Source organism: Gekko japonicus, unplaced genomic scaffold (genome assembly GCF_001447785.1).
Source record: "Gekko japonicus isolate JY-2015 unplaced genomic scaffold, Gekko_japonicus_V1.1 scaffold1220, whole genome shotgun sequence".
Taxonomy (NCBI): domain Eukaryota; kingdom Metazoa; phylum Chordata; class Lepidosauria; order Squamata; family Gekkonidae; genus Gekko; species Gekko japonicus.
The window spans coordinates 414714-435849 of NW_015174879.1; the positions used below are offsets into that span (position 1 = coordinate 414714).

The 21136-nt window shown below is 46.3% G+C and overlaps 1 protein-coding gene across 1 annotated transcript in view; it reads right to left on the reverse strand.

Annotated features, from left to right (window-relative positions):
- GRB10 (growth factor receptor bound protein 10) overlaps positions 1–21136 on the reverse strand; it is a 202510-nt gene that overhangs the window by 97540 nt on the left and 83834 nt on the right. Inside the window, exon 4 of the mRNA XM_015424873.1 lies at positions 6128–6347. Coding sequence (XP_015280359.1) covers positions 6128–6347 — 220 coding nt within the window. The remainder of the gene's footprint in view (positions 1–6127; positions 6348–21136) is intronic.

Here is a 21136-nt window from a genome sequence, read left to right on the forward strand (position 1 = left end):
TATATATATATATATATATATGTATATGTATATGTATATATGCATATATACGTTCAAAATGATTCAATAAAAACACATAACGGCAGTACCAGGGAGGGAAGCCAATAGCTGCTATGGGGGGGGGAGAGGAGATGCCAAATGAAACAAAAAAGTCTTTTTTCTGCTGGCAGAAGGCAGACTAATCTACCTGGGGAGGGAGTTCCAAAGGTCTGGTGCCACAACCAAGAAAGCCCTTTCTCGGGTCTAGCCTCAGATGGTGGAGGCAACCAAAGCTGGGCCTCCAAAGATGACCTGAGGGAATGGGTTAGTTCATACAGCAGAAGGTGGTTCTTAAGGTATGTTGGTCGCAGGCCATACAGGGCTTTAAAGGTCAATACCAGCACCGTGACTTGCGCCCAGAAGTGAACTGGAAGCCAGTGTAGATGGAACAAGACTGGAGTGCTATAGTCCCTACAGCCGCAGCATTCTTCACCAACTGCAACTGCCAGACAGTCTCCAAGGGCAGCCCCACAGAGAGCACATCGCAGTAAATAACCCCTGATCCTATAGTTAACACTACTAGAGAAGAAACGGAAGAAAGATTCACAAGCAACATAGAAGGTAGCGTGCAATCCTATGGCCAATCGCTCAATGGTCGAGAGTGTTCTCAAGTCACAACTGCGTTATGGCGACCCCCCCCCCACATGGTTTTCAAGGCAAGAGTTGAACAGAGGTGGTTTGCCATGGCCCATCTCTGTGTAGTGACCCCAGACCTCCTTGGTGGTCTCCCATCCAAGTCCTAACCAGGGCTGACCCTGCTTAGCTTCCGAGATCTGACGAGACCGGGCTAGCCGGGGCCATCTGGATCAGGATGACCACTCGCTGAATTCTGATTAAAGTTGGGCCTTTAGACCGACACCAATTTTAGACAAAAAACACTTTGAGATAGAGGGGGAGAAGTCCAGATTGACAGGCAGTGGCTTTCCGAGCTGTAAGAAAAACAAGCCAAAATGCTGATTCTTCAACAGAGGAGACAGAAACTTGAAGCACACTGAAAGCCCCACACGTTCAGGAGGGACCACATGGCGGATCAAGGCGGCTAGCCTTGAATATACACAGCCTGTGGTTCCCAAGAGCCAGCCACTGGGTAGGGATTTGGCCGGGGGTGGTGGTGGTGTCCTTCTATTGTTCACAGGGATTTGGATGCTGCATTGAGAACTAAGGGCTGAAAAGTAAGTAAAAAACATTTCCAAAACAAGTACAACAAACCCCAGAACTCTGATCTGTATCATTTCGCTCAGTTCCTGAAATTTCCAGGAATATGGTCTGTTCATCACGACGGCATAATTAAACTGGTGGCGGTGGGAAATGCCATCAAGTTGCAGGGGACTTATGTCGACCATGCAGGGTTTTCAAGGCAAGAGACATTCAGGGGCAGCTGGGGTTTGGCCACTGTGCGACACATGGCCTGATCCAACATGGCTTCTCTTATGTTCTTAGAGGTAAGCCTGCCATGGCTTGCCTCTGTGTGGCGACCCTGGACTTCCCAAGTGGCCTCCCGTACAAGCCGTAACCGGGGCCAACCCTGCTTAGATTCCCGGATCTGACGAGATTGGGCTAGCCTGGGCCGTTCGGGCCAGGGCCATAAGAACATAAGAGACGCCAATGTGGGATCAGGCCAAAGGCCCATCCAGTCCAACACTCTGTGTCACACAGTGGCCAGAAATACCAGTGCCATCAGGAGGTCCAGCAGTGGGGCTAGGACATTAGAAGCCCTCCCACTGTTGACCCCCCCCCAAGCACCAAGAAGACAGAGCATCACTTGCCCCAGAGTCCCTATCTATACCTTGTGGCTAATAGCCACTGATGGACCTCTGCTCCACATGCCTTATCTAATTCCCTTTTGAAGCCGTCCATGCTTGTAGCCGCCACCACTTCCTGTGGCAGTGAATTCCAAGTGTTAATCACTCTTTGGGTGAAGAAGTACTTCCTATTTACTTAAAACTAGGTATCATCCAGTCAGTTCGGCAGGTCCATATTAGCAGACCGCTCCGAATGAGTTCACTGCGGCGAGCACTTTTAGGGCAGAGACCATTCACAAGCTAATAATTTGCTGCCTCTAGGATACGGTTCGAGTCACGCCTTTTTTAATGGGTTCTTGAGCAGCTCAGCATTTATAGCCAGCGACACCACCCATGGGCTACAGCAACTACACCCTCTTGTCTAGCATAAAACTATATTTCATAAAACTGCATTGGAACCATAAAATATATGAAGAGCCCGTAAATCAGGGCTTCCCCTTACATTCGGCTCGTCATCTTTATTCTTCCTTGGCATTGTGGATTAACAATACACCCTTCCTGGTCCCAAAGTACAGACGGGTAATTATGCTCACAAGATTAAATGCATTACCTTCTGCGGTTTCTGAAGGCCGCACAATGGGCATACCAACCTCAAACAGATACTGTAGCTGCGGTTTAGAAGCTACTGAGTCTGTAAGACATGTTCTATTTGAACGCCCCTGGTATGATAAGGCGAGACAGAAACGGATTAAACTTTTGACACAACAGTGGCCCAAGTCTCAGCAGATATCCTTGTTTCTAAATTACTAGCAGATTCAAGAGCAGAAAATATACTCATTTTAGCTAAATTTTTACCATGAGTATTTGGGTAACTTGCAAGTTGTCTGTGTAGCGTACATACTGGCGCTCTCTGGTCCGAATTCTTCCTTTCCTCCTTATATTCCCAGTTATGTTTGATAAATGCTACCCAAGACCTACATGAAGGAGGGAGGAAGGGAGGGAGGGAGGAAGGAAGGAATCCACCCTTCTAGAAGAAACTGGCACAGGAGGAGATATTGCGCCATGGGGGATTTCTTTGCATGATTTACTTTCCCAGAAAAGTAATGTGCTGGCTTTTGCTTTGCCCTTGCTTTGAAAAACTTACAGAAGTGTCTACCCTAAGCTCAGGGCATTTGGCATCTCCTGATTTCCAAGCACTCTGACCACTGGAAATATACCAGAAAGGCCAACAGTTTAATCCTCAAGCACGCTGGCTAAGAAACAAGCCTCCACCACAGTTAGGGAGCCGCTAATCCCCGGGTTCACCTCGCTCCCAGCCCCCCCCCCAAAGCCTGCATCAAGTCACAGTGGTAGGGATGCCAGCCTCCAGGTGGGAACGGGGGATCCCCTCAGAATTAGCAGCTCATCTCCAGACTGCAGAGATCAGGTCCCCTGGAGAAAGTGGGTGCTTCCGAGGGTGGACTCTGTGGCATTGTGACCCGCTGAGGTCTCTGTCCTCCCCAGGCTCTATCCCCAAATCTCCAGGAGTTTCCCAGCCTGGATCTGGTAACCTTACCCCCCATCTCCAAGCTGTGCCCGGGGGGGGGCAACCCTAGCCAATGGGTGTATCCAGGGGTCATTCCGTAGAAAAAGAGGTGCAGGAGCTTATTAGCACAACTCATTAGCATAACTTATTTGCATATGCCACACCCCCTGACATCACCGGAAGTGTGTCAGAAGGCAACACCCGCCGCTCAGGCTCCACTGGACTGTCTTGGATCACAGGGACGCCGCGGGGGGGGGGGGGGGGGGAGACATGCAGATCTGTCCTCGCTGGTCCTCTGCAACACAACAGCTAGATTTGGGTTCAAATAAGAATTTCAGAGTGTAGGGTTTTAAGAGTCAAAGCATCCTTCATCAGATACCTGAGCTGACAGTTGCCGCTGAAGCCAACCAGGTCTCTAGTGGGCAACCAAAAGCCCTGCTGGGCTGGAGCCCTACCTGGGACCATCCATTTTGGTGTAGTGGTTAAGTGCACGGACTCTAATCTGGGAGACCCGGGTTTGATTCCCCACTCCTCCACTTGCACCTGCTGGATGACCTTGAGCAAGCCGTAGTTCTGGTACAGCTGTCCTTGAAAAAGAGCAGCTTCTGTCAGAGCTCTCTCAGCCCCACCTACCTCACAGGGTGTCTGTTGTGGGGAGGGGAAGGGGAAGGAGTTTGTAAGCCGCTCTGAGACTCCTTTGGGTAGTGAAGGGCGGGGTATAAATCCAATCTCTTCTTCTTCTAAAACCACTTGGCAGGCACCAGGAGAGATGTTTGCGGGCACCATGTTGGAGACCCTGGTCCACATGTAAATGGAGCACATTAGTGCATCGTACCAAACTTTCATAGCAGAGCGGGGATCGTACCAAGCTTTCACAGCAGAGCAGGGATTTCGACCTGGATCTCCCGGATCATAGTTTGACACTAACCATTACACCATGCTGCCTCAAAAAAAAAAAAAAGATTAGAGGTTGCCGAAGCATCCCCACACATATCACTGGAGGTAACTGGCAACTACATCAGTTTCCCATGTAGGAAAGATGATCCCCTCCCCACCCAAGGCATGAGCTGCCAGTCTGGTCTTGCTTCCTTCCGATGAGGATAACAACCACAACACAGGAGCTGAGTCACTTTGACGTTGCATAATCCTTACACCTGATTTCAAGACAACGCAGTATGCCTCCTTCAGGTACCTTGACCTGAATGTCCTAGGCTAGCCCAGTCTTGTCAGATCTCGGAAGCTAAGCAGGGTCAGCCCTGGTTAAGACTTGGATGGGAGACCACCAAGGAATTTCCAGAGTTGCTATGCAGAGGCAGGCCATGGTGAACCGCCTCTCTTCACCTCTTGCCTTGAAAGCCTCATGGGGTCACCATAAAACAGCTGTGACTTGGCTGCACGGTCCACCACCACCTCTAGGAGCTTGTGAAATAGGTATTGGATTCCGTTTATTTACTAAAGGTTCCCAGGGCCGGCACAGGTAACTAATACAATGCAGGTCAAAACTGTTACCATTATTATCATTGTGGTGATCAAAAATAATATTAACGTTGACAGATCAAGACGGCTAGCTGTGTTAGTCTGTCTGCAGCGGTAGAAAGAGCAAGAGTCCAGGAGCACCTTAAAAACTAACAAAACGTGTGGCAGGATGTGAGCTTGCGTGTTCTGAAGAAGTGAGCAGCGACCCAGGAAAGCTCATATACCCTACTTCCGTGTCTTTGGGTGAAATTTTTGACTCTGATTCGGATTTGGATTTAGGAGCTGCGGACCCTAAAGCTTTTAAAGCAAATCTCCCCTATCAAAAGAAGAAGAAAATCAAAGCTAAGAAGAAATCTAAGTGAAGATCGGAGATTACCTATGTTGACATTTAACTTACTTATATTCTCAACCAGATGTGATGTAATATCAAAAATGCCTTTATGTTCTTTCTTTTTGAACACTTTTATTAGATTTTAAAGAAACTGAATGACATTTTTAGCATGTAGACATATATTTAAAGCATTTGATCAGCCTATCAAAGGTTCTTGTTACTCTCTTTATAGTTTTAGTTTTGTAGGGTTTAGGTTTTGTAGTGTGTAGGACAGGGCTTTTTTTGAAGAAAAAGCCCAGCAGGAACTCATTAGCATAATAGGCCATACCCAACAGCAGGAACTCATTAGCATATTAGGCCACACCCTGACAGCACAGCTCATTTGCATATTAGGCCACACCCCCATGTTACCAGAAGTGTGGTTACCCAGCCACACCCACCTTTTGCTTCTTATTCTCTTTACCTTGTTTGTTGTCAAAACCCAGGGCTTTTTGCATGTTAGGCCACACACCCCTAATTGTAGCCAATCCAAATGAGTTTCTCCTGTTGGGTGTGGCCTATTATGCTAATGAGTTCATGCTGGGCGTGGCCAACTTGGGAGCCAGCCGGAACTCCGTTCCTGTGCGTTCCTGCCCAAAAATAGCCCTGGTGTAGGAAGAAAAGCAATAAAAAGTATTTTTAAAAAAGAAAGCTCTTGCCACAAGTTTTGTTTGTCCTTAAAGTGCTACCAGACTCGTGCTGTTTTCTAATATTAATGTTATCATCATTCATAATATTAATAATTATATTAATACAGTTAATGTTGATATTAATGTGAACATTATTATTGACAACCACCACCACCACCAATAATAATGTTTTGTGCATTGCCCTTGCTGGAGTACCCCTCAGCCATGTTCTTGGCTGTGATCAGAACCCAAATCCGAGTACAACCACCCTTCCACAGGCCCAGTCGAGAGGACCCCCGATTCCTCTGAAGAGAGGAGGCGAGCTCTTTCACGTCCGCTCCCGTACCTGACTGCCATGATGCGCACTGGCTGAGACCTGTGCACTTTCTGCTGTGGAGACAAAGGCTGAAGCGGGTTTGTTCCTGAGGCGGGCTGCGGCTGGCCGCGGCCCAGCTGGCCGTTCTGCAGAAGTGGTTTGCTCTCCGAATGCATGCTGTAGGCGGAGTACAGGCTTTCGAACGAAGAGTTCATGTCGTTGACTAAAGCTTCCAAGTCCACGTCGTCATCTGAAAGGACACGAGAAGAAAGCGGGCAAAACCAGAGGTCAGAAGAAGCAAGAGAAGTTCTAGGCAGGTAACAGGGCTGCTCTGCACAAAACGATTCAGTCACTTGGATAAATGATTCGGGACGGCAGTCTACTCTACTGCATACAGCGTGCCTAATTTAATGTGCCAAGTTAATAGAAGAAGAAGAGATTGGATCTATACCACGCCCTTCACTACCCAAAGGAGTCTCAGAACGGCTTACCAACTCCTTTCCCCTCCCCCTCCCCACAACAGACACCCTGTGAAGTAGGTGGGGCTGAGAGAGCTCTTGACAGAAACTGCTCTTTTTCAAGAACAGCTCTTATCAGAACTACGGCTTGCCCGAGGTCATCCAGCCAGGTGCAAGTGAAGGAGTGGGGAATCGAACCCGTTTCTCCTAGATCAGAGTCCGCGCACTTAACCACTACACCAAACTGGCTCTCTTATACTTATGCTCTGCTTCTGTCCTGCTTTCCGATTTCTAGTTGGTTCTACAACCCGGATCCTATTGCATTGTCTACTTTATGTTGGTTCTACAACCTGGATCCTATTGCATTGTCTACTTTATGTCCCATTCCTGTTGACTGTCTTGATTCACGGTTTAATCTGCCTTGAATCCAGCGAGAAAGGCAGACTATAATGTAAATAAATAAAAATAAATTATACCAAATCGAAAATCTTTAGCTTTCTCTAAAAATGGCAATCTGGGTCTTTCCAAATGGACTACAGCAAACTCAGAACAAAGCTTGAGTCCAGTGGAACCTTTAAGACAAAAGTTTTATTCTGGGTATAAGCAAACTCAGATGTTGAACAAGTCAGGAATTTCTGCTACTTGGGTACTGGTTTTTTTATTATTATTATTGTGGTCTTAACCAGATCTTCAGGCGAAAAGGAAAGATTTACCCAACTGAACGCAAATTTCCAGAGAACAGCAAGGAGAGATAAGGAGGCCTTCCTGAATGAACAGTGCAAAGTAATAGAAGAAAACAATAGAATGGGAAGGACTAGAGATCTCTTCAAGAAAATTGGAGAAATCAAGGGAACGTTCCATGCAAAGCTGGCCATGATAAAGGACAAAAACGGTAGGGACCTAACAGAAGCAGAAGTGATTAGGAAAAGATGGCAAGAATACACAGAAGAACTATACAAGAAAGACCTCGATGTCCTTGACAAACACGACGGTATAATCACTGACCTCGAGCCAGACATCCTGGAATGTGAAGTTAAATGGGCCTTAGAAAGCATTACTAACAACAAAGTTAGTGGAGGTGATGGTATTCCAGCTGAGCTATTCAAAGTCTTAGAAGATGATGCTGTTAAAGTTCTGCACTCCATTTGCCAGCAAATTTGGAAAACGCAACAGTGGCCACAGGATTGGAAAAGATCAGTATACATTCCAATCCCAAAGAAGGGCAATGCCAAGGAATGTTCAAACTATCGCACAATTGCACTCATATCACACGCTAGCAAGGTCATGCTCAAGATCCTACAAGCTAGGCTTCAACAGTACGTGGATAGAGAACTACCAGAAGTACAAGCTGGGTTTCGAAGAGGTAGAGGAACTAGAGATCAAATTGCCAACATTCGCTGGATTATGGAGAAAGCAAGAGAGTACCAGAAAAATATCTACTTCTGCTTCATTGACTATGCTAAAGCTTTTGACTGTGTGGATCACAACAAACTATGGCAGGTCCTTAAAGAGATGGGAGTACCAGACCACCTCACATGTCTCTTGAGAAACCTGTATAAGGGCCAAGAAGCGACAGTTAGAACCGGATACGGAACAACTGATTGGTTCAGCATAGGAAAAGGAGTACGACAAGGATGTATACTGTCACCTTGCTTATTTAATATATATGCAGAGTACATCATGCGAAATGCTGGCCTGGATGAATCACAAGCGGGAATTAAGATTGCTGGGGAAAAGATCAACAACCTCAGATATGCAGATGATACCACTCTAATGGCTGAAAGTGAAAAGGATCTAAAGAGCCTCTTGCTCAGAGTAAAAGAGGAGAGCGCAAAAGTGGGCTTGAAGCTCAACATCAAAAAAACTAAGATCATGGCATCCGGCCCCATCACTCCTTGGCAAATAGAAGGGGAAGCCGTGGAAGTAGTGACAGACTTCACGTTCCTGGGATCCCAGATCACCGCAGACTGTGACTGCAGCCATGAAATTAAAAGACGCCTGCTCCTTGGGAGGAAAGCGATGGCGAACCTAAACAGCATGATAAAAAGTAGAGACATCACCCTGCCAACAAAAGTCCGCATGGTCAAAGCAATGGTATTCCCAGTAGTCATGTATGGCTGCAAGAGCTGGACTATAAGGAAGGCCGAGCGCAGAAGAATAGATTCTTTTGAACTATGGTGCTGGAGAAGACTCTTGAGAGTCCCTTGGACTGCAAGAAGATCCAATCAGTCAATCCTAAAAGAAATCAACCCTGACTGTTCCCTGGAAGGCCAGATAATGAAACTGAAGCTCAAATACTTTGGCCACCCAATGAGAAGGGAGCACTCACTGGAGAAGACCCTGATGCTGGGAAAGATTGAAGGTCAAAGAAGACGGGGACGGCAAAGGATGAGATGGTTAGACAGTGTCATCGATGCAACGAACATGAAGTTGAGCCAACTTCAGAGGACGGCGGAAGATCGGAAGGCCTGGCGAGAGCTCGTCCATGGGGTCGCGAAGAGTCGGACTCGACTGTGCGACTGAACAACAACAACAACCTGTGTAAATTTGCCCTGAATAAGATTAACCGTGCTTCTGGAGCAATCTGTCACTTCTTCTTTACGAGGGAGGAAGATATATCCCTGGTGCAATTCAGGTGTCCAACTGTAAAATAATACCCCACCTACTTCAAGGAGTTGCTATCTCGATTTCAGTGATCTCAGAATCTTTTGATCCTCCCCTATGCCAGTTTATATGTAGGGTAACAGGAGTCCCTCATTGCATTTCAGATGTATGTCTCGGAGCTGATCTCAACCAAAAGTCATTGGAAGGCAGAGCACAGTTCAGAGCTTTTAAGCTAAAGCTAAGGATTATTTTTGCTTCAGAAGCAGAGGGTCTCTGTTCTTTCTTAAACAAGATGCTTACCATTCTCAATAGATGAAGACAGTAGATGCTAGACTAAGGCAGCTAGGGCTTACAGCTTTAGATTTCTTCTTGCTAGGTAAGGCACAGACCCTTTCGCAAGGTCCAGCATCGACTTACAGAGCCGAATAACACCAGCATGGCGATTCGCTCTCGCAGTCTGCGCGAGTCAGTTCTTTGGTATCTTACTTCCCCGGACTCTGCCATTATACATGAAACACCTAACCCCTCTCCCCACCTTCTTTGAACATTCACTTTAGCCAGGGCTCTTTTTGTAGAAAAAACCCAGCAGGAACTCATTAGCATAATAGACCACACCCAGCAACAGGAACTCATTAGCATATTGGGCCACACCCTTGACAGCACAGCTCATTAGCACATTAGGCCGCACCCCCATGTTACCAGAAGTGTGGTTATCCAGCCACACCCACCTTTTGCTTCTTATTCTGTTGACCTTGTCTGTTGTCAAAACTCAGGGCCTTTTTTTGTAGCAGGAACTCCTTTCCATGTTAGGTCACACACCCCTAATGTAGCCAATCCTAATGTGTTTCTGCTGTTGGGTGTGGCCTATTATGCTAATGAGTTCATGCTGGGCGTGGCCAACTTGGGAGCCAGCCGGAACTCCATTCCTCAGCCCCGTAGCTAGGGAATTCTTTGGGAGGGGGCCTTGGGGGTGCCTGCCAGCTAATTAAATGGAAGTACAGTGCAGGTGGTAAGTTGGAGCACTTTGGGGGCAGCCCCAGAGGGAGGGGGCCCAGAAGAAACACAAGGGGGCCGGGCCCCGTGGGCCCCATGTTAGCTACGGGCCTGCCATTCCTGTGCGTTCCTGCCCAAAAATAGCCCTGACTTTAGCTCAACTTAATGCCACCCCCTCCAAAGTGTTACAGGGCAGATCCTATCGTATTCCATATTAAGATCGTCTTGGCCCTTGCGGTTGGAGTAAAACTGATACTCTATCTCACAAAACACTGGAATGGCTTTTTTTCTTTACTGTTTTGGGAACTGTTGGATCTCACCGCTTTTAACAAGTTTCTCATTTAATAAACTTCAAGGGGATAACATTCCCTATTTGATGCTAGACAGTCACCCAAATGCAACCTACTTGGTCGCTAAATCTCTGCCTAGTGTATTTTCCTCTAATCAATAATGTGTTCCAATAGGAAAGACTCTATATCGGCCCGTGCTGCACTTGCACTTTATTATACGACACCGCCAGATTTAAATAGTTTTAACTGTATTTAATTTAATTGGAAATGAGCTGAGCTGTTTTATTGAGTTGTATTTTATGTATGTATTTATGCTGGTTTTATAACTGTCGTAAGCCGCCCTGAGCTGCTTCAGCGGGAGGGCGTGATAGAAATCGAACGAATAAATAAATAAATAAATAAATACATAAATACATAAATACATAAATAAATAAATCTTTTAGTCATTGCCCAAGATCATCGGATAATAGGCGCTCTGAAAAAGAAAGCAAGGAAGGAAGTAAATAGGGTTAACCCAGACTTGGATAGCCCAGGCTACCTCAGTCTTATGAGAGAAGCTAAACAGAGTCGGCCCCGGTTAGTACTTAGATGGGGGACCACCAAGGAAAACTGGGGTTGCTACACAGAGGGGGCGTCCTTTTATGTTCTTATGTTGTCTGGCATTCCCGCCGCGTGTCAAATTTCTTTGGGTCTGCCCGCAGATCTCGGCACTCTCAAGGTAATTCCCGGAGGTGCTGCTGTTACTGATCATAGCTAGGGTTGCCATCTCCAGCTTGGGAAATTCCTGGAGATTTAGGAGGTGGAACCTGGGGAGGGGAAGAAACTCAGTGGGGCTAAATTCCATAACCCACCCTCCGAAGGGGCCATTTCTCTCTAGGGGGATTGACTTCTCTCATCTGGAGATCGGCTGTAATTTCGGAAGATCTCCAGGCCCCATATGGAGATTGGCAAGCCTGTTTATAGGAGGAGGAGGAGGAGGAAGAAGAGATTGGATTTATACCCCGCCCTTCACTACCCAAAGGTGTCTCAGAGCGGCTTACAATCTCCTTTCCCTTCCCCTCCCCACCACAGACACCCTGTGGGGTAGGTGGGGCTGAGAGAGCTCTGACAGAAACTGCTCTTTTTCAAGAACAGCTCTTATCAGAGCAACGGCTTGCCCAAGGCCATCCAGCCAGGTGCAAATGGAGGAGTGGGGAATCAAACCCGGTTCTCCCAGATTAGAGTCCTCGCACTCAACCACGACACCAAACTAGCTCCCCTCACCCAGCTGAGACACTTACTTCGAAATTACAAAGCGAGCCACACCAAGTGGCTGTCGCCTGCAAACACTGAAGAGGCAAAAAACAAAGCGCCTGTTACATCACCAGCAACCCACTTTTTCCTCTAAGCCCCACTTTCCCTGATGAAGTGCAAACAAGCAAATAATCCTTGCAAATCAGCAGGAGATTAGCCAGTTTAGGCCTGCCAAGAAAATACAATCTTCACCACTGCTCAGAAAAAGAGAGCACAGTTTAACACGCTCAACAAGAAAATGTGTGCATCTGGAAACCAGTAAAATTTAAAGGCGTCTTCAAAGTAAGCATGTGCTTAAAGGCCACGTTGCCATATTACACAAGCAGGTCTGACCCACAGCCCCCTTCCCCCCTCCCCGTTCTGAGGGGCTCTTCCAAAATACATGCTTTTACAAAAATGTTTGCCACATTCACAAGTTTCATTGATTATATACCCTCCCCCTCTTGACAAGTGACTTTCCTTTCTTTAAATTCAATCGGAACAAAATGTTTCCTAGGACTACTTAAAGGTAAAGGTTTCCCTTGCTCGAAAGCCAGTCGAATCTGACTCTAGGGGGTGGTGCTCATCTCCAAAGAGCCAGCGCTGTCCAAGGACTTTTCCGTGGTCATGTGGCCGGCATGACATTAAAAGTAAAGATAAAGGTTCCCTTGCTCGAAACCCAGTCGAGTCCGACTCTAGGGTTGCGGTGCTCATGTCCGTTTCAAAGCCCGAAGAGCCAGCGCTATCCGAAGACGTTTCCGTGGTCATGTGGCCGGCATGACTAAACACCAAGGCGCACAGAACATTGTTACCCTCCCACCGAAGTGGTACCTATTTATCTACTTGCAATTTCTTGCTTTCGAACTGCTAGGTTGGCAGGAGCTGGTGCTAGAGACGGGAGCTCACTCCGTCATGTGACACCCGGGTCTCGAACTGCTGAACTACTGACCTTCCACAGCCTGCGGTTCAGCACTTGAGCCACCGCAGCTCCCAAGTCACATTAACAAGGGCTCAAAAAAGGCAGGCCCAGAACTTTTTTTTCCCCCAGACTGACAATGATCATTTCATACAGCTCTTCAGTCTAACAGACAATCAATACCAATCAATAACCACGTGGAACTTTCACCAAGGAAAGTAAAAGGAAAGGAGAAGAAAGCATATAATAACACATACACACACACACACACCCGCAAAGGTGGGAGAATCCTGAAAAAATCTGCAAACAAAAACACCGTTCACATTCCACTTTTACAGGGTGGGGGTGGGGTGGGGTGGATATCCAAGACAGGGAGATTTCACGTAAGGACAGAGTAGGACACAGAAAATTCTGTAAAAGAAATCCGATTAAGGAGAAAGGGAAAACATACATGGTCACAGAAGAGAAATGCAGAAAAATGTTTTGCCAGTGATCACTGCTACAATATGAGATGCGCTTTCATGAAGCATCTGCTCAGACTGTAGCCGAAAGGCAGACACTGTGAAAACTCAGCCTAAAGACTATGACTACCTTGCGGGGGGGGGGGGGGGGGGAGAAGAAAATGGGAAAGATCAGTTATGTATTTACTGCATTCATGTGTTAAGAGCTTGTGCTTAGGGGTTTTTTCCCTCTCTCTGGAAACTCTCAAGTCCACAAGCATGGGTCAAAACTATTAAAACCCAAAGAAAAAAAAGTTACAGTAATTGGGGTGGAGGGCAGGATGTTAACAGCAAACTACGTGAGATTGTGTAATAAGTCCAACTTGTCAATTTCCAATCGCTTTGTTAGACCCATAAATACAGAATTGTACCCGAAATAATGCTATGTTTTCCATCAATCTAAGCAGTCTTTATAGCATATTGAGCAGAATAGGTTATCCTGGATGGTATTTCCCCATGGAAGACAATCCTGGACTACCTAGACAAACTCAATTTGTTGTTTATCTGCCATTGTGACACAAAACCAGCAGATGGCACTGCTGACTTTGTGAATTCGTTTTTACTCTGTCTTTTAGGGTCAACGGAAAGGGACAAATGGTATGACAGGAATAGGCATAATCCAGTATTTTATAATACAGAGAAGCAAATGAGAAGGTACCGACATTTTTATTAAAGAATACAATAAAAAATTACAGTCTCAATGAAAACGTCAATTTGAACAAAGAGAAGACAGAAATTCAAGGAATGCACACAATCAGGGTGACAAAAAGTTGCCAGTGTGTAACCTTTCCCAAAAACTGTTAGAGGAAAAGAGTGGGAATTTCCCAGGAAAATTCATTTGGAGTAGTGCTAGTAGTTACTAAGGAAAAAAACTACTGAAACCTTTTAAATTTTGCTAATGGTTTTGAATTAAAGGAGAATTTTAACTAACTCCACATACAGTTCTTGAATTCTGTGTTGAGTAAGGCAAGTTAGCAAAGAGGAAAAGGTCAGTGAATTACCAAATTCCCCAAGGAGCCACAAGGCCCATTCACAATCCTGTTTTCTTGTTATGCCTGAACCATGCCACAGTTTGGCTGGCCCAGAACACTAGCAATTGAACTTTAAGAATAAAATCAAGCCAAAGATTTCCACACAGTGGGAAACCACTTGATCCCACATTCAATGATCTCATGAAGGCAAGCGATTCCCAGGACTCCTCAATTGCTAGTTCCCAGGCCCAAAATACTTCTATAATAGATGCTTTGCGCAAGACACAATAGGTACACATCTCCTGTAGACCACTGCTTGCCTCTTTAAAAGACAACAGGAAAGGATCCGGTCTTGGTGACCTTATGCCTATCTGTAGTACACAGCAGCAAAAAACAAATTAACCATGGAAGTGATACAGACTTAGAGGCACAAAGAAGGAAAAAAGTGAATTGGGGGGAGGGGGGAAAGTCTTTATATTCCTTCAGCTACATTTTGCAAAAACAGAAATACCACCCAGTGATGAAGCCTTTTACAAGTCACATGGTCAAACTGAAGGTCAGTTGCTGGTTTTTAAAATTTTGCCAGTTGTTAAATTTGTTTTAATGATGTGTCTTTGGAAGGGACCTGATTTTAATGGTTTTAAAATGTGATTTTTTATCATGCATATTCTGAATGGCTGGCTGCCCTGGTCACCCATTGAAGGGCAAGATAGGCAGGATAGAATTTTTGTAAATACATTAATAAAATACCTGTACAAGTAATATGGCATTCTGTAGGAATTTGGACTAGACAAGTTGAAAGAAAGTAGTTTCTCAAGCCCTCCAAATACTCCCTCCCCACCCCCCGCCTCCCTGGTTCATATGTTGGACATTACACCTCTGTACAGTTTTTCAAAGTAGAAGTTCATAGAATGTCCTGCTTGAATATGTAACTCAAGCTATTCTAAAGAAAGTATCTTAAATTGGTTATCACTTAACTTCCCCCTGCCCCAGCCAGGTGGGAAATTAACTTTTCATGAGACACTTTAAAACTTTTCATGAGACACTTTTTGTTGTGCAAATACTGGATTCCCCCAGATTGACATTTCATCTGCGGACTAGAGAGATCAGTTCACACACACATACATAGACCTTTATTGGCATAACACAGCAGCAAAGAGAACAATGAAGCAAATAGAAAATAAATAGCACGAAGTAATGGATTATAACAATTTACACCATGATATATGCCAATAAAAGGCTTTGGATTGGAATTTATACCATGCTGCACCAACAAGGAATCATTTTTATAAACTTCTCGGAAATAATAGACTCAGTTGAGAATATAGCAATTCTAAAAAATACAAGGGGGTTAAGGCTTGTACGCCCCTACCCTAAGCTTCCAAACATAGGCTAAGAATTCGGCAACAGACAAAGTAATTGCCGGGGACTTATCAGACAATAAAATTTTAAGATCATTGTCAGTCAGGTTCCTTGTGGTAGGTCAGTGGGGACTAATCAGATAGCTATGCATAGTAGAGTATTGAGGACAACGTAGAAGGATATGAGAGGCAGTTTGGTGTAGTGGTTAAGTGCGCGGACTCTAATCTGGGAGACCTGGGTTTGATTCCCCACTCCTCCACTTGCACCTGCTGATGTGACCTTGGGTCAGTCACAAGCTCTGGCACAGCTGTCCTTGAAAAAGAGCAGTTTCTGTCAGAGTTCTCTCAGCCCCACCCACAGGGTGTCTGTTGTGGGGAGGGGAAGGGAAAGGAGTTTGTGAGCCGCTCTGAGACTCCAAGTGAAAAGCGGGGTATAAATCCAATCTCTTCTTCTTCTCTTCTTCTGAATCAGGTTCACTATAGAAACAATTGCAGGTTCTGTCCCTATAGGGGATACCCCTATATCTGCCTAAAACAACAGCTGAGGGGAAAAGATTGAATCTCGCTAGCATAAAAACCCGCCGATAAAGTGGGATTGTTAGATGAGAGATGTACAGATCCATAGAGTCTTGGGGGGGGAAGGTCAAGGGAGCGTGGAGAACAGACTCCATAGCTCCCAGCGTTAATTGTTTGGGCTTCCATATCCCAAATCCTCCTCCGTACCACCCGCAAAATAGCTGTTTCACCACAATTGTACAGGGAGGCCAAAATCAATTCCCATGGTTTTGATTTTCTCCATAGATCAGTTGCCCTGGAGAAAACAGGTGGTTTGGACGGCGAACTTTATGGCATTGTACCCCACTGAGGTCCCTGTTCCCCGCCCCCTAGGCTCCATTCTCAAATCTCCAGGAGTCTCCCAACCTGGATCTGGCGACCCTTACCCCCCTATCCCCTGCCGGTGGACAGGGAGGACCTGACAACCCTAAGCACACATATGTTCTAGTCCGGGGGGTGGGGGGGAACACATGTAAGGAGGCCAATGAAATAAAGAGGGCAACACAGGAGGCTGGTGCAGACAACCACGTTAACTGAATGCAGGGAGGAAAAGTGGTAACAAGCACACTGACCCCCATCCATGTGCATGATCATTCATTGTGGGGGGGGGGGGAGGTGTCTGCACCAGACTAGTAGTAAAGGGAGTAGTGGGATGAAGAGATGTTATCCTGTTTTTGCATAAACCCGACAACAACGAAACCAGGTATATAATTTTTTTTTTTTTAAATCCTCTTTACTAGGTCTGCCGTTTGGAATCAATTTTGGGCTGAGGATGTGATTTGTGACTTCCAAATTACTCGGCACCAGCTGCTTAGCAACTTCTATCCCGCTATTCTGGAACTGGCCCCGACCTGGTGGAACTCTGTGCCAAATGACACCAGGGCCCAGCGGGATCTTATGCAATTCCACAGGGCCTGTGAGACAGAGAAGTCCCGCCGGGCTTTTGGCTGAGGGCAGCAGTGGTTTCTTCCCTGGCGGGCACCCTCCCTCCCCTCTTCTGCATTTTTGTCCAAAGTTCCCTCTCCCCTTGCCCAGAAAATGGCCAGGTAGTCCAGAATTGCATTAGAAAATTTACAGGATGCCATCTTGGATCTTTTATTCTGGTTCATGAGTTTTTATCAAATTATATATTGAATTTTAATGTTCTGTATACTTTTACGGCATTATGTCCCTTTGTATACCATCCAGAGCTCAGTGTAAGCTGGGATAGGGTGATTAATAAATGGAATACGCAACAACAACAGCAGCAACCATCCTTGAGTCTTACACGTTCCTGCCTTCTACTTCGCGGCCCCTTCAGACTCTCAGCTCTGCCCATGCCTGCAGTTCTGAGGACAAGATGCATTTGAGGAATGACGGGGCGCAAGGCGACCCAGAATCATAAGAACGTAAGAGAAGCCAATGTTGGATCAGGCCGAAGGCTCATCCAGTCCAACACTCTTTTTTCACACAGTGGCCAAAAACACCAGGTGCCATCAGGAGGTCCAGCAGCAGGGCCAGGACACTAGGAGCCCTCCCACTGTTGCCCCCCCCCCAAGCACCAAGAACACAGAGCATTTTTAAGATGGGCACTTTCACACACACTGAATAGTCTACTTCCAGTGCACTTTACAACTGAATTTTACTGTGTGAAATGGCAAGATCCACTTGCAAACCATCTCTAAAGTGCTCTAAAGTGGACTGGAAGTGCATTATTCAAGGTGTGTGAAAGCGCCAATAGTTTTCATTATAATTATCTGTGTCTTTAAATGAAGGGGTCTCAGACATCCTCTTCTTAACAAGAAATCTCTGTGATATTCTCGTGTTCAAGATTCACAACCCACAGGGGAATGAATTATACTATGATAGGCATATGCAGACGTCCTGAAGGCCCACGTATGAAAATACTTGCAAAGACATCTGCGTGCAAGTTTCCTGCAGAAGCCCCTACCACGGAATTCGTGTTGTTCTGAAGTCAATTTTGGTTACATTTTTAAGTAGAGATTTTATTCTGTTTCCATTTCCCAGTTTTTACTCTGTCGGCAAACAGGTTTAGCAAGCCATCTGTGTCTGACATATGCCAGGGCCTCCTAAAAATCCAAGCGTCTAAGAATCTGGCCGAAGATATTCAGTGGTTATTTACACCCGTTCTGACTTCACTAGAGAACTTGACCTAAATTTGCTACAATCAGGGTGGCCAGTCCTGCACTGGGGGCAGGGAATCCCCCGCCCTGGGCACTGCCCCCATGCTGCCAATCAGCCGGCCAGAGGGGAGGCTTACTGGCAGCAAGGAGAGGCCTAGGCCAGCGTGACCGGTGACACAACGACATCACTTCTGGCACTCACCAGAAGTGATGTAGGGCTGCCATGTCCCCCCGGGGGGCGAAAATCCCCCCGCCCCAGAGGCCCGTTCCCCGACGCCGGGGAATCGGGGCCCGGGGGGAACCCCGCCCCAGCATGCACGTCACAGGGAAGTGACGCTATGACGCCGGGCACGCTGGGGGCGGGGCCACGGCCATACAAGGGAAAACTCTACACGCGCCAGGATACTATCAGGAGTCGCACACCGGCAGGGTAAGTGCCACTTGGCAACCCAAAAGTGATGTCACTGCATCACTGACAACAAGAGATGCTCTGGTATTTGGGCAAAACTACCACAGAAATTTTTGCCCAAATACCAGGGCATCCTGTGTCGCCAACAACACGATGACGTGACTTCCAGTGAGCGCTGGAAGTGATGTCGCCGTGTCACCCACAGTGCTGACTTCGGCCTCTCCTCCATGCCGGTAAGCGCCCGGGGAACCTGGTGACCCTAGCTAGGATAGCATCAGCGAATTTTCAAAAATGCCATTCAGCCACCAAGCGGAACGAATCCCAATGTTTGCTCACAAATTCCGAAACCCTTTCAGCAGACCACTCTTACTTCATTATGAAATGTGTCGTTGTCAAGTACTGAAATCCTCAAATCAGGGCAGCACTGACTGTTGTCACGTGTGACGCGTTTATTTTAAAGTCTGTTAGACTTTGGCTGGTGGGAATACCCCCCACAGCATATAACGCAACAGTGCGCTGGGGCTGCCTACAAGAGAACACTGGCTGATCTTCTCACCAGCTTGGAATGGAAGGGAAAACTCCTGCTCTAAGGGCCGGTCTCACAGGACAGGAAGGTACGGGGGCAGGGCATGGAAAGGCCTGGTACGTAAAGGAGCCTCAGTCCAACAGCACCAGGGCTGCTTCTCTGCAAGATTTGCCAAGTGGCGGCTGGAGATCTCCCAGAATTACAGCTGATCTCCAGAGATCAGTTCCCCTGGAGAAAATGGCTGCTCCGTAGGCCATTTCGATGGCATTATGCCCTGCTGAGGCCCCTCCCCTCCCCAAACCCCACCCTCCCCAGGCTCCGCCCCCAAAATCTCGAGGAATTTCCCAACCCAGTTTTGGCATCCCAATCCTCTCCCCCAGGCCCGAGGCCGCAAAGAGACAGACAGACGGGACGAGTAGGGAGCAACTGGAGGGGAGAAGAATGATCCGGATGAGCTAGAACCCCCATCCTCCCCCCCCCACCCGGAGCCCTTTGAGGGTGGAGGAAGTCCCCTCTCTTGCTGGAGAGAAAGAGGGTGATGATTCAGGCGCTGACACAAACCCCTCCCCCCCCACTCTGCTTGGGGGCTCTTTGGAGGTGAAACGGAGGCTCTAAGGACAGCATTCTGGCACCCAGACCTACAGTGGGTTATAAGATTTCATTCTGCATGAACAATTCCCAGCATCCATTGCAGAATGGTGCAGGTAAAACCAGAACAATAGGTGCGAACACTGAGGTAAGTTCCTGGAGGCTTTGGCCACCTTCAGTTCAGCAGAGCGGCAACTGTATTTTTATTTTATTTCCTGTCTTCTCCGTGCTTAATTGAAACTTTACCCCAGCAGGTACTTATCTGAAAAATCTGGTACTTAGTGGCAGTTCTGTGTTTCAGACTTCACAGGTGGGAAGTCGGCTGGTTGCTCTCCTAGCAGTGCTTGTGTACATGGTTCTTAAAAGAACATCTTCATTTTAAACCGTTACTGGAAATGGGGCTCTTTTTGTGTAGCAGGCCATGCCTTCCTGTCTGGTGCAGTAACAAAAAATGTGTTATAATAAATCTTATGCTTAGGGTAACCACTAAAGTTGCCAGCTCCAGGTTGGGAAATACCTGGAGATTTTGAGGGTGGAGCTACAGGTAAATTAATATTAAAAATATACCAACGTTTATTAGGGTGTATACATACATAAAACATAAAAAGGTTAAAAGAAATAGTCTAAATATCAGACTCAAAAACTCAGAGAACATATTTCATTCAGAACTGATTGTTATAGGGCCGAAATTCTTGTCTGTGCTGCATATACTGCTATCACAATCATCAGCCAGAATCAGAGTTAATGGATCTAACTCTAACTTTTTCCATCCCACATGGGGAACCCGTCAAGGATGCCCGTTATCTCCGCTGTTTTTTGTGTTAGCAATTGAACCACTGGCAGAAGAACTAAGAAAAGAAACAGAGTTTTTGGGACTAACAATTGATGGTACAGCACACAAGATGACGGTCTATGCCGATGATCTTACGTTATATGTCTCTAATCCATTAAAGTCTATACCAGCTATTAATAAAATCCTAGAGGGTTTTGAAAGAGTCTCGGGCCTCCGAGTTAACACCCAAAAGTCCGAAATTTACCCCATATCTATTCATGCAGAGGTGAAAAAGGCTCTACTTCAAGATTTTCACTTCCCCTGGGTACAATCTTCTTGGAGACACCTCGATCGGCATTCAGATCCCATTGAATCTTAAAGATCCCATGATGTGTAATTTTAATAAATTACATAAAGACACCCAACAAAGGCTTAAAGACTGGAATGATCTCCAACTTTCACTCCCGGATAGAATTCATTTGATCCAAAGTTTCATTTTCCCAGCCTTCTTATTTCTTTTCAGGGCGCTGCCCATCAATATATCAGATACAGACATTAAAGTATGGCAAGATACTTTGACAACTTTTGTGTGGGCATTTAAAAAAGCCAGACTTGATCGACGCATTCTATCTCGGCCAACTTCTAGTGGTGGTCTTAATTTACCTGACCTACAAAACTACTATTATGCTACAGCTCTTTCT